At 36.9% G+C, this 14,104-nt stretch overlaps 2 protein-coding genes across 2 annotated transcripts; one reads left to right on the top strand and one right to left on the bottom strand.

Annotated features, from left to right (window-relative positions):
- Positions 1-668: 668 nt before the first annotated feature.
- LOC114314124 (uncharacterized) lies at positions 669-2,080 on the bottom strand. The gene has a single exon (XM_082923001.1). It carries the CDS (start codon positions 1,541-1,543, stop codon positions 908-910), a length of 636 nt encoding a protein of 211 aa, XP_082779127.1. The 5' UTR covers positions 1,544-2,080; the 3' UTR covers positions 669-907.
- A 4,316-nt stretch (positions 2,081-6,396) lies between these two features.
- On the top strand, positions 6,397-7,878 carry LOC114314113 (uncharacterized). Its single transcript, XM_082923826.1, has 3 exons — positions 6,397-7,147; positions 7,253-7,671; positions 7,759-7,878. The coding sequence occupies exons 1-3, from the start codon at positions 6,397-6,399 to the stop codon at positions 7,876-7,878; spliced, it is 1,290 nt and encodes a 429-aa protein (XP_082779952.1).
- Positions 7,879-14,104: the final 6,226 nt, after the last annotated feature.

Raw genomic sequence — 14,104 nt, 5'->3', positions numbered from 1 at the left:
CACTCACTCTCTATAGAGTTCTTGAGCTCAATGCTCTAGCACAAATAAGGGAAATGAAGTTGCTTACTCTCTCTCCTCATATACACACTCATAAACATAAAATCGTGAGGGTTTAAGAATTTTCTCACATTCTGTAGAACTTTCACTAATATTTTAATTAACTTGAGTTTGATTAGATTAATTTGCTAATTTCTCATCAACTTAATTAATCAATGATTAGGCTTAATTAATTATGTTTAATCTTTAATTAACTTAGTCCTAACTAGTCATGATTACCACAAAACTTAATTAACTTAATTAATCCTAATTAAGGCTTAATTTAATCCTACTTAATTATGTTTAATCTTTAATTAATTATATATATTGTAAATTTGTATGAAATAAATTATCAATTTAGATATGGCATTGATTTATCAGCAATGGTAGGTATCATGAAAAGTCTTTCATGAAAATAATCATGAAAGATTTGTGACCTTTGAATTACATTTACAATCAAGCACCACACATTAATCAAGGTAATCTAAATATCACAATTTTTTCATGATCCCTAACATTTCCCTTCATATATATACTATGAATTCAGATGAAATAAATAGAACACTTGCGATACAAATTTTTTGCCAACTTAGATTTCATTATACAATGTCAATTGAGATGAGATAAGCACATTTGCATTTCAAATAAAGTATCAAAGCATTTCTTTCTTTTTTTTTCTGTTTTTTTTTTTAACAGCAAAAAACAACCCTTTATTGATTGCCAACCATACAAATGAATTACATCAAAGCATTTCTAAGAGACCTACTGTGCCGCACGCCTTCATGTATTCTGTTGTCTCAATTAAAATATTTAGGAATAAAGGCAAAAAAATATTCACACCAACCCTAGAGCTTCTAAGTGGCTTGCCAACCTAAAAGCCATCCAAAGCTGCAACTAGTGCAAACATATCATAATCTGCACAATTGCACCCAACGTCCACGCATCCACACTCATCTGAATTTGTCACCCTTTGATTATTTCTCCTCTTCCTCATCGTCATCGGCATCAACACCGGCACTGGCACCGACGTCGCCTCTTTTACTGTCGGAACTTTAAGCTTCATTGCTACTTGCACTGCAGGTGGCTTGATATCTTCATATACGCGTCTACTTTTTGGAACCATGACTGCCCATTTCTCAATTTCCATCTCCGGGGTCTCGGAGACAGTTTTCCATGGAATCTCAGCTCTACCCAAGAGATGTGATCCTCCAATTTTCCCAAGAACCGGTAGGCTGCTTCTCCACCGAAGTTCAAAAACAACACTTCCTTGCATCAGCAGCATCTCCATGGAGTCTTGGGTACCCGAACACTCTAACGAGAGCGTTTCATTCCAAAACAAGTCGGATTTTGATGAGATTTCTTGGCTGTCTAGTCGAACCCTGTTGTTGTTTCCTGCGGAGAGATAGCATCTGACAAACAAGTGTCCAGGGGATTTCAACTCTATGTTTTTGGCTCTAATGATTCTAAGTTCACATCCAAAAGAGGATAGATTTTCAGGAGCACCCATATTTCTAGAGAGAGAGAGAGAGAGAAAGAGAGGTTTGATAAGTTATTTGGTGAAGAGAGACAGTGAGCTGGTAGAGATATATATATATAAATAGTTGTATCATATTGGATGGACATGACGCAAGGGAAGGGGGTGTGTGTTTGCTTGGCAGAGCTTTGTTGCTGCTGATGTCAGCCTGATTTGCTGGTCTCATCTGCTAGCACAAATTTGCATTACCAAACCTGATCTCAGCCTGAGGATTTGAAGTAGTGGATGCAATCAAAAGTGCATGTTTTGTTGCTGATCTGTTCTGCCACTAATGCCAATTTGTGAACCTGTTTCTGTGCTTTGTTGCTCTGTCCCTTTGTGCTCTGTCCACATGCAGATCAGATGTGGACTGTTAATATGCAAAACTAATGCTCCACCAGAAGAGGTTTATGGAGGAATGGTATTCAAGGGGTGTGTTATGTTGATTTTGCTGTTAGGCTGGGCTGCCGTGAGTGTAGTTCTATGGTTGATTCTGTTTGTTTTGTTTTGTTTTGGTCTGTTTATTGGTTACTCACCAACTTCCTTTTTATTGATGTACGTTATTATACTTTGTATGTTTTCTATCAATAAAATTTCTTTTTTGATGGTAAAAAAAAAAAGGAAGGTGGTATTACTTCGTGAAGATGGTGCTCTAATTTTTTAATCAAAAGATAAAGGAAATCACTACCTAGATCTTAGTTCAATTTATGCCTAGATCTTCGATCCTATATTATTTATTTAATTGCAACTGGTATGAAGTGATTCACCTGGGATTATTGTAAGTGATTCACCTGGGATTATTGTATAATATATTATGCATTGGCATGAAGTGTGTATTTGGAGATGGTGTGAAAATTACATATGATTAAAATAAATTATTCATTATATAATATTATATTTACATAAATTTTTTGAATGACGTGACAATGTTGATTGAAAGGTTTTGAGAGAAGAGAAGTGTGGGTGATTAATTTACTTTTTTCTTGTCATCATTTGGGGGGGTTTGAGGAGAAGAAATTATGTGAATAAATTTTTGTGTCACATATTCTATATTTGTATAAAGTGAGTACTTAGAGATTGTGTGAAAAATTACATATATATATATATATATATATGATTAAAACAAGCTATTTAGATTCCTTGTGGTGCTAAATTTGTAAAATAAATCTAGGGTTGAGTTGCAAACAATTTAGAATTAGTCTTCGTTTGGCAATGACTTTTTTAGTTGGTTTTTGGATTTTTTTGACTTTTTTAACCTAAGACTTTTTTGTTCGTTTGGTATTTTTGATTGGCTTTTTTGGCTTTTTAGCTTTGGATTGGTAGATTTTTTTTGTCCTTTTGTGATTTTTGGCTTTTTGTAATTTTTTGACCTTTTTTTGTTATTTTGTAATTATTTAGCCCAACACAAAAACCAAACAACCCTTTAATGATGTGCTTAATTTGTGTGAGTTGGTTTTGGGTTAAGGTTTTAAAAGTTAACAATGAGAGTACTTTTTGTAAGATTATAGGTGTACTATGAAAATTTAAAATTTTAATTTTGGAAAGTGAATTTAGGCAGAATATGAATGAACTTAAAAAAATTATGGGTGTAAATAGCAGAGAATCATATATAGCCAATTGACCAAGTGACCCCAACAAAATCTTGAATCTCATTTTTATGTAATTTAAGATAACTTTACAACTCAAAATCCTTAATAGGAAACGAATGGATCTTTGAAGATATTGAAAGGAGGCCACTTTATTATTATGTAATAATAATAGCAACTGGTTAATTTTTTGCCCATTGGGAGAGATAGCTGGTGATCAACACGTAAGCAAGGAAATCCAGCTCAAACTTGTGGCTCGTGTGATATAAAACCCCTCTTTCTTTCTTTCTTTCTTTCTTTAATTATTAGTACATAGAACATCTCTATCTCAACTTGTGAGTTGCTTTTATTAGATACTACTGTTGGATCTCCCACTAAAATGTTGCATGAAATCAATACATAGCACAACTCGAGCTCCACTATATAAACTTTGATTTCCCACCCTGTTCCGAATCTTGGACTTGGATTTTTTATTTTTAAATTTTAGTAGCCTATTGGTGCTATTAGGAAAGTAAAATAATTTTTTTTTTAAATAAAAAAAAAACATTATGATACAAAAAAAAAAAAATAATTTGAATTTCTAACTTTTATCAATTAGGTAGTGTTTGGTTGTTATGGGTGAACAACAGCAAAGTAAGGATGGAGGATGGATTCTAGTGGTAAAGCAGAGAGGAAGACAAGCAAATCAAGATCGGTGGAAGGAAGGTAGCAGAGCAGGGCTGTACACTTTGTTTGTGGGTAACTTACCAGATTCAATGGAACCAAGAAGTATGTATGCTTTGTTTATAAAGTTTGGTGTGGTAAAGGACGTATTCATTTCACAAAAGAGGAGGAAAACAACAAACACAAGATTTGGGTTTGTACGCTTTGATTGTTTTGTTGCAGCCAGTGTAACAGAACAAAAGGCAAATGGATTATGGGTAGATGACAAAGCTTTGATAGTCCAAAGTGTAGTTTATGGAAAAGAAAACGGTGCAAGAATGGGGTTGAAACAAGTACAATGGAGGCACATGGAGACAAGAAGGCCATCAGAAATGACTGAAACAAAAAGGTAAAATCAAGGAACTAATAGAAAGTCGTTTGCAGAGGTCACAAAAGGAGTTCAACCAAGAGGTAAAACAACTACCACAATCAGAGTAGAAGAAATAGGAAATGGCTGGTTGTATGAGAGCATGATTATGAGGCTCAAACCAAACTACTCTGCTGTGGAGGTAAAAAAAGAACTCAAAGCAAAAGGAGTGGTGAATGTAATGGTGAGAGAATGAGGAGGGCGTGATGTAGCCATATCATTCAGTTCTAGGGAGGCTTTGAGAAGTACAAATAGTCTGCTTAATGTTTGGTTCCAAGACTGGTGTGAATACATTACAGAGTGGAAATCTGGAATGCAACTTCAGCAGGAGAGGTATGTTTGGATTAGCTGCTATGGTGTACCTCTGAATCTATGGAACTTAGATACCTTCAGAAAGATTGGACGATTATGAAGGAGGTGATACACCTAGATCGTGACATCTGTGAACCAACATCATTTCGTTGTGGAAAGGTAAAAATAGCCACAAGTGCTATTGACTTGATTGATAAACATCAATATGAATCTAGAATGCCAAGGAAGAGTCTACCCAATAAGAGTCTGTGAGGAATGGATTATCAAGGAGGTGTTGACCACTTGCAAAGGTACCAATACTGATGATGGAGAAGAGGATGTTAGCTCCAATGTAAATAGGGTGTTACAGTCAGCTGAAGAGAGTAAGAGGGGGAAAGAAGCTGCTGATAAGGCTGCCGAGGTGGATGATGATGTGGCAAAAAAAATGAGAAGGCAATAGGTGAATCAACATCTAGGCTGATAGAGGGAGGTGAGGTAGAGATAGGTGACAGTTGGCTTCAGGTATCAGTGGTGAAAGAGACTGAAAAATGCATGGGAAACTCAAATGAAGAAGGACCAAGCGTGGGAGATACAATGATTGCAGTGGAAAGTATGCAGTAGTAGCAACAGCAACTGTGCAATCATGATTTTGGAAAAGTTGCTAGGGTTCAAAAAGTTGATGGGTAGATAGTCACTCCAAGATTTATTAGAAGCTTAAGCGAAACCCAAAAAGAAAGACCTAGAATTAGTTTGGAGGTAGATTTGGGCCAAGATCAATCTAGGCCTTAGCCCATTAGGCTACTCTAGTATAAATCTAATGGTAATAGGCTCAGTCACCCTTTGGTTAGTACAGGAGGAGGACTCACAGGGTGGGCTCTAAATCAAAAGTTAATGATACCATTAGTGCCTCTAGTGGTGGTTCCATCAACACCCTGTTTAAGAAAGGCAAAAGGAAAGTGATCAGAAATGGTGGAACTAAAAATCCATTGTTAGTAAGTGGGTTTTCTGGGCTTGCTAGAAGAATTGGTCAGAAAGGAGTAGGAGCAGGGAGTAGCAAAGTGTATCAGAAAAGCTTGGTGGCAAGATCTATAGTTATAGCGATTTCTATTTTGACCTGACTCTTGTTGTATTTCGAACCTGGACTTATAGTTTCTGAATATTGTTCATTGTTATTTTTCTCCTTAGTCCCCCTTAAATTTGGTTATTGGATTGTAGTTGTGTGTTTGGAATAGGTTGGTTGCTTATTTTTCTAAACCTTTGTTACCCAGATTTTTGTTTCTCCACTCGAGCAGCCATTCTTGCGCTCGAGCGGGCTTTTCAATTTTTGCTCCTCCGCTTGAGCAACCATTCTTGCACTCAAGTGGACTTTGCAAACTCTCAATATTTTTGCAGATCTGCAAATACTGGATGAGTGTGTTCTACGCTCAAGCGACGTTTCCTATGCTTAAGTGGACACTTGGTATCAGAGCTGTAGTTTATCGAGTTACATATCTTGCATTTCATCATTTAGACAAGGTCCGAGTCCCTATAGTCCTTAGTAGTGTTTGGTTAAGTTATTTTTGTTTAAGCTTGTGTTATGCTTTTCTTAATTTCATTTTGAAGGTTAAGAGATGACACAGAGGAGAAGAAGTGTCAATGTTCTTGGAACTGATCAACCAGCCGCTAATCGTAGAGTTCCCCTTGTTCCTATTCCCCCTACTGCATCACCTGTTGCTCTAATGGTCTCTGAAACACCAGGAGTTGTTCCTGCTGCACCAGCCGCACAAGTTTTACAATCATTGTTGGGACTACTGAACAATCATGTAGCCCCATAACCAGCAGTTCCACTAACTTTAAGTTTGGATAGAGGCTCCATATTTGAGAGGTTTATGAAGGCAAAACCTCCAAAATTTCACAGAACAATGGACCCTACGGAGGCAGAGGCATGGGTACTAGAGATGGAGAAAATATTTGATGTTTTAGGTTGTTCAGCAAATCAGAAGGTGGCCTTTGCAGCTTTTAGGTTCAAGGGCCAAGCAGAGCATTGGTGGCACATGGTGAAGCGTCAATATGAGAGTAGAGAAACAGAGCTAGAGTGGAGCAAGTTTCTAGAATTGTTTAATGAGAAATACTTCCCTAAAGCGGTGCGAAGGCAGAAACAAGTGGATTTTCTCAATCTGAAGCAAAATGACATGACAGTGACTCAGTATGAAGCCAAGTTTGCAAAGTTGTCGAGGTATGCCCCACATCAGATGGCCATAGAGGAAGATAGAGTGATGTTGTTTGAGAATGGCGTGCGGTCAGAAACCTATGCAAAAGTAGCTATTTTGGAGATGAAGACATGTTTTGCATTGGTAAGCAACAAATTACTAGCTGAAAAGGGAATAGAAGAGGAAAAGAGAGCTGAGGAACAAAAGGCCAAGGAACCACAAAACAAGAGACTTAGGGAGGAGAGACAAGTAGAGCATCGTGGTGGTGGTAACAATCCTAGCAAGAAGCCTTACATCCAAGGTCAGGTTAGCAATGGTATGACGCAGCAGAATCGGAGGATTTGTGATAGATGTGGTAGGTCACATTCTGTTGGGTATAATTGTGATGGCACAGCTCGAATATGCTTCAAGTGTGGCAAGCCTGGGCATCTCTCTGCACAATGTAGGTCCAAGGGACTGGGAGGTCAGTCAGTAGCACAGTCATTTCAGAGGCAAGGGCAGAGACGAACTTTTTATAGCGGTGGGTTTAACCATAAGTAGAATAATGGCAAAAGTGGGACTACCCAAGGTCAGACATCCGGGAATGGGATTCAGGAAAAGAAGTCAACGGCTACCCAAGGACGTGTTTATGCCCTCACTAGAGAGGAGGCTGAGGCTTCTCCATCTGTGGTACAAGGTGTACTCCTTATATCATCTGTACTTGCCAGAGTGTTAATTGATTTAGGATCTACACATTCTTTTGTTGCACCTAAGTTTTTACGTTGTTTGTCTATTCCTTGTGAGCCTTTGAATACATGTGTTGCTGTGTCTACTCCATTAGAGGAAACGGTAGTGTTAGGGGATGTTTATAGATCTTGTGAGATAGAGTTAGATGGTAGAATTTTTCCAGTGGATTTGATTTCTTTAGAGATGAAGGATTTTGATGTGATTTTGGAGATGGATTGGCTAACGAAGCATCATGCCTCTATTGATTGTTTTAAAAAGAGGGTAGTTTTTGCTATGCTGGGGCAACATGAGTTTTTCTTTTAGAGAGATGGGAAAGGGTCTTCTATTTGTTTTATTTCTTCTCTTCAGCCTAACCAAATGTTGAAAAAAGGGTGTCATGGTTATTTAGCTTGTGTGGTGAGTACCGAACAACCAAAGCAGAGGTTAGAGGAGTTTCCTGTAGTGAGGGAATTTGTTGATGTTTTCTAAGAGGATCTACTTGGTCTTCCTCCAGACCGTGAGGTAGAATTTTCCATTGACTTGGTCCCCAATACAACACCTATCTCTAAAATGCCCTATAGAATGGCACCATTGGAGTTGAGGGAGTTACAAACTCAGTTACTAAAGTTGCTAGACAAAGGTTTTGTTTGGCCTAGCGTCTCACCTTGGGGAGCACCTGTGTTGTTTGTGAAGAAGAATGATGGGTCTATGAGATTGTGTATTGATTATAGAGACCTGAACAAAATCACAGTGAAGAATAGGTATCCTTTGCCACGCATTGATGATCTATTTGACTAGTTGCAGGGAGCTCAAGTATTCTCTAAAATTGACTTGAGGTCAGGCTATCACCAGTTGAAGGTAAGGGATAAAGATGTTCCTAAGACTGCTTTTAGAACCCGTTATGGGCATTATGAGTTATTGGTGATACCTTTTGGTCTCACAAATGCACTAGCCGCATTCATGAATTTGATGAACAGAGTATTCAAACCTTAACTGGATAAATTTGTGGTAGTGTTTATTGATGATATCCTAATTTATTTGAGGAGTAAGAAGGAGCATGAGCAGTATTTGAGGGTAGTACTGCAGATCCATACGGAGAAGAGACTGTATGCAAAATTTAAGAAGTGTGAATTCTGGTTGAGCAGTGTATCCTTTTTTGGTCATGTAGTGAGTAAAGATGGGGTATCTGTGGATAGCATGAAGGTGACAGCAATTGTTGATTGGCCACGACCTACTTCTGTGACGGAGGTACGTAGCTTTCTAGGGCTTGCTGGGTTTTACAGACGGTTTGTGGAAGGATTCTCCCGTATTGCTTTGCCACTTACCAATCTCACCAGGAAAGGGGTAAAGTTTGAGTGGAATGATGATTGTGAGCGTAATTTCCAAGAGTTTAAACAGAGATTCACATCAGCTCCAATCCTTGCCTTACCTACAAATTGAGGTGGTTTTGTGATTTATAGTGATGCTTCACGACAGGATTTAGGATGTGTGCTCATGCAGCATGGGAAGGTGATTGCTTATGCGTCACGACAGTTGAAAATACATGAGAGAAACTATCCTACACATGACTTGGAGTTAGCAGCAGTGATTTTCGCTCTTAAGATCTGACAGCATTATTTGTATAGAGAGTCATATGAGATTTACATTGATCATAAGAGTTTGAAGTATACTTTCAAACGGAAGGAACTACATTTGAGGCAAAGAAGATGGCTTGAGTTACTAAAAGATTATGATGTGAATATTTTATATCATCCGGGGAAGGCAAATGTGGTTGCAGATGCCTTGAGTAGGAAGGTCACAGTTAGAGATGTAGCTGCTTTGTCTATTAAGAGTTGTTTGGTGGAAAACATGAGACGTTTGAGGCTTAAGGTTGTTACGCCTGGTAATAGGGCTTATTGTAGTCAATTGACAGTTTAGCTGACCTTGAGAGAACATATTCGTTTAGCTCAGGAGATTAACCCCCAACGTAAGCATATTAAAGAAGAGATGCCAGAGGGTAAGCATGTAGACTTTGTGGTTAGTGATGATAGGTTGCTTAGATTTCGTAGCCGAATTTGTATTCCTATTGGTGGTGATTTGAGAAAGGAGATTATGACGGAGGCACATAGTTCTAGTTACAGCATTCATCCTGGAAGCACTAAGATGTATAGGGATCTTCATGAACATTTTTGGTGGAATGGTATGAAGAGAGATATTGCAGAATTTGTGGCTTAATGTTTGGTGTGTCAACAGGTTAAAGTAGAACACCAGAAACCCACGGGGAAACTACAACCCTTATCTATACCAGAGTGGAAGTGGGATCATGTTACCATGGATTTCGTGTGCGGATTTCCTCGTATTAGTAGTAATTACAACCAAGTTAGCACATTTTATTACAATTTGGATGAACTATTCTCTAGCTCGATTTGCACAGTTGTATGTGATGGAGATTGTTAGATTGCATGGTGCACCTGTGTCAATAGTGTCATATCAGGACCCTCGTTTTGTGTCTAAGTTTCGGGGTGCGTTTCAATCAGCTATGGGTACTCGGTTAAATTTTAGTTCAGCTTATCACCCTCAAACAGATGGGCAATTGGAGAGGACTATTCAAACCCTTGAGGATATGTTGAGGGCTTGTGCTTTGGAGTGGAGAGGTAATTGGGATGATTATTTGCCACTCATGGAGTTTGCGTATAATAATAGATATCATTCTAGTTTGGGAGTAGCTCCTTATGAGGCTTTGTATGGGAGGAAGTGTGGGTCTCCTTTGTGTTGGTATGAGGTTGGTGAGAGACAAATGTTGCTACCTGATTTGGTGGAGGATGCTACATAGAAAATTATCACCATCAAAGAGATTATTGACTACTCAGAGTAGATAAAAAAGTTATGCTGATCATCGTAGGAGAGACTTAGAGTTTCATGTGGGGGATATGGTATTCTTGAAAGTATAACCATGGAAAGGATTGATCAGGTTTGGAAAGAAATGAAAGTTGAGTCCTAGATACATTGGTCCATTTGAGGTATTGGAGAAGGTTGGTGAGGTTGCGTATTGTGTTGCTCTACCCCTTAGGTTGGTAGAAGTGCATAATGTGTTTCACGTGTCTATGCTGAGGAAATATGTGCACAGTCCATCGCATGTGATAGATTATGAGCCGCTTCAGATTAGAGAGGATTTTTCGTATGAGGAGATGCCTGTTCAGATTTTGGATTCGAAAGAGAAAATGTTGCGTATAAAGGTCATTAAATTGGTTAAGGTACTGTGGCATAATCATCTAGTTGAAGAGGCGACTTGGGAACGCGAGGATGAGATGCGCGAGAAGTATCCACATCTATTCTCATGATTTATTCAGGTTAGTTTCTACGACGAAACTTTTCTTTTAGGGGGGGAGAATGTGAGAACCTGAATATACATATCAAGCAAATAATTAAATAATAATAGTATTACAATCTCAAATATTTTGATGGTGAATCCTAAAGTGCAAATTAAATATTTGGAGGTCTTTTAATTAATTTTTAAACCTAAAATAAATTTATGGTGAAAGTCTTTAATTTAGAGGCAAGATTTATTATTTAAATAAATAAATAAATTTAAGTACCAAATTAGTAAGCATATTTTGATCTAATAATATTTGTATTTTAATGGAGATAGAAATTAAAATAATATAAAGAGACAATAAATTAGAGCATTTTGGTTAGATATATATATATAAAGGAAAACAAAGCCCTAATTCTTATGTTATTGTTTCCCACAACTTTCAAAGCAGCCGTGAGAGGTAAAAAGAGGGAGAGAGATGTCTAGGTCTTTGGGTGAAAAGTGCTGAAAATTATTGAGTTTTGTGGTGGCCATTGGCAAGCTAAATCCCTTATTTTTTAATTATCTCACTATCTTTTTCTTCTTCTTGTGAGTTGCTGCGTAGTTGATGGATCAAATTGGTGAAGTAGCTACATGTGTTGGGCATGGCTATGAAATTTTTGGCTGATTGGGATAGTGTTTTGTGTATAAAGAATGGTGTAATTCTTAGTCCAAAAAATTTTGTACAGAATCACAAACTTTAAAAATCAAGAAACCTTATCAAACGAATGAATTTTGAACTGAAATTTTTACAATAGATTAATTACATATTGAATTGCATATCTGAATTTTTTTCATAATTTTTGGGAGTCAAAATCCATATAAACTGATGCGTTCAAATTTGTCCAGAAAACTGGTTTTAAATAGTAAGTTCAGGAGTGTTGTTCTCTTTGGGTATAAATTTGAAAATTATCAAATCAGCGTCATTAGAACCGGTTACGAGTCTAGTTTCGTAATTTTTTAGCCTTGCATTGATTTCTCATGTATACTAAGAGAACCATTAATTTCTTTAAAGTGTTGCAGAAAACAACCTGTTTAGATATAATTAATTGTAGATAATTATTTTGATAAGAAAATCAAGTGAAATTATTTGGGTTTGAAACTTAGGATATATTAGTTGATATCTGGAGGGTTTTAGAATTTTTCAAACAACGTGGAGTGGTTTCTTTAATTTTCAAAGTTAGCGAATAAATTGGAAAAACTAGTTAAAATTTTGTTTTATCTTAAAGTTACTTTTAATTAAGTTTCGATTTGAACCCATGTCTTGGGTGATTTTAGACCTTGAAGAACATGAACTTAGGTAATATTTAAGAGTAACAGTGAGTTGGGTTGAGCCGTGTTAGTGCGCTTTAGTTTGAGGTTACTTAGTTTATTATTCCTTTTAGTATGTTTGAATTAGTAATGACGTGTAGTTTTAATACTTTGTTCAGGGCACTAGTTGGACTTTCATACTTTATTCGAGGATTATATTATTTCATTTTTAGGTGAGTAGTTTCATGCTATATATTTTTCTAAAAAATGTTCCCCTACCCTGAATTGTTGAAAATTAAATTGTTGTTTCAGGACTAAACTGTTTTGATAAATTATTATATTATCAATGGAATCAAATTATTTCTGAAACATGTGTGAACTTGGCATAATGTAAACTATTTGTTTTGGTCTCATGTTTATAATAATGAACTACCATGTTTTGCGAAACTGATGTGTATTGATTATTAGGACCATCTGTGTATTTAGTCCAGGGAAATTATTTCACTGTGTGTGGTGACTCTGGCCACTAGGGAACAGATCCGGGTTGGACCGTGATGACTTTAGTGCTCAACGATTGTAAGGAAAAGACCTAGGTTAAGTTAGGTGACCTTCAATCGGATCGTCTTCGAGAAAAGACCCGGGTTGCCACCCTGAGGATGACTCTTAGTTCAGTATTGGATCCAACGAGGCTTGTAGCCTTGAGAACTGTGTGGCATATTACTTGTTATTTTCTTGGTACCCAGAAAATTATTAGTGTTCATGTTGTAATCTATTTTAAGTGAAAAATGTCATTTATCATGTTCTTGAGAGACATGAGTATTTTAACTGTTGAATTGTAGAACCTTCTTTTTTAAACAGATTATCCTTATCAAATTGTATGCCAATCTAGTTTCTGTGATATATATCATATTTTGGAATTGAACCCTGTTTTCAAAACTATATATACTATCCATGTTGCTACTCACTGAGCTATCAGCTGACTTAGTTGTTTACCATTTCCAGGTGTTAGAAGGACTTAGATTGGCCTTATGGCGTAACGGGGACTGGTTTGCATGGACCTCTAGGACATTCTTTTATTTTAGAGTGATATGTCTAGTTTGTGCATATTTATTTATTTATTTATTTATTATTTTTTATTGGGGTTCATTTAGGATTATTTTTGTTATGTGGGCTGTTTATATTGCATAAGTTTGAATGGTTTTGATTACGGTTGATTTTGCCGTTTATAATTTTGGTATGTCTAGATTAAGTTTTGGTTATTTATTTATTGGACTATTGTTTAGTTGTTCAATGTGATTATGGATTCGTGTTTAGGCTTACGTGTGCTTTGGGCTAAGGCCCTGTGGGCCACGGCTGGTCATACCCGAGTTTGGGATGTGACACTCGAGCGGCCAATCTTAAGCTCGAGCGGTGTGCTTTTCTTGCAAAACTTCTGAAAGTGTATATGCTGCGCTCGAGCAGAACAATATGTCTGATGCTAGAGCGTCACTTCTCACGCTCGAGCAAACTGTGTGTATAACAGATCGCGAAAATAACATTTTACATCACTTTTTCTTTCCTCTCTCTCTCTAAAACTTTCCAAAAACCTAGATCTTGAGTTTTTCTCTCTAAAACTCATCTTCTCTCTACTATTTCACCTAGATCCATTGAGATCTTTACCATGGTGCCTTTGAAAAAAGGGTAGAGCATCTCAAGAGCTCCGTTTTGATCCGAGTAGAAATTGGTTTCGACATCTTTGAAGTTTCTCATTTGTTGCTTTGGTCTTCTAAGCTTGAGGTAGGAATTTTCTACACTTTCATATAATTTTTAACTTAGTTATTTGATGATTGTGTAACAATGGTGTGCTTTGGGTATATTATGGACAAACCTAGGGTTTAGGTTGTAAAATCAAAAGAGAAGTTTCTAAGTGTATGTTATGGAAATGGTTATGAGGTTAAATATAAGGGGTATGGTTACAAAATAGTTGATTTTGGCCTTGGGTTGATATTTGGAAAAAATGGAGTTTGCCCTAAAATGATTCAAATAGTTATTTTGTATAAATAAATGAAATTAGTGTTGTAAATATGAAATTGGACAAATATTGAAATAGATGGTGGAGTAGGATATGTATTATCTCACGCATTTGGAAATTTT

The sequence above is a fragment of the Camellia sinensis genome, chromosome 4 (assembly GCF_055761805.1).
Source record: "Camellia sinensis isolate YWXY chromosome 4, ASM5576180v1, whole genome shotgun sequence".
NCBI classification, from domain to species: Eukaryota; Viridiplantae; Streptophyta; class Magnoliopsida; order Ericales; family Theaceae; genus Camellia; species Camellia sinensis.
The sequence above is the reverse complement of the archived record's forward strand: the minus strand, read 5'-3'. Positions and strand labels throughout refer to the sequence as shown.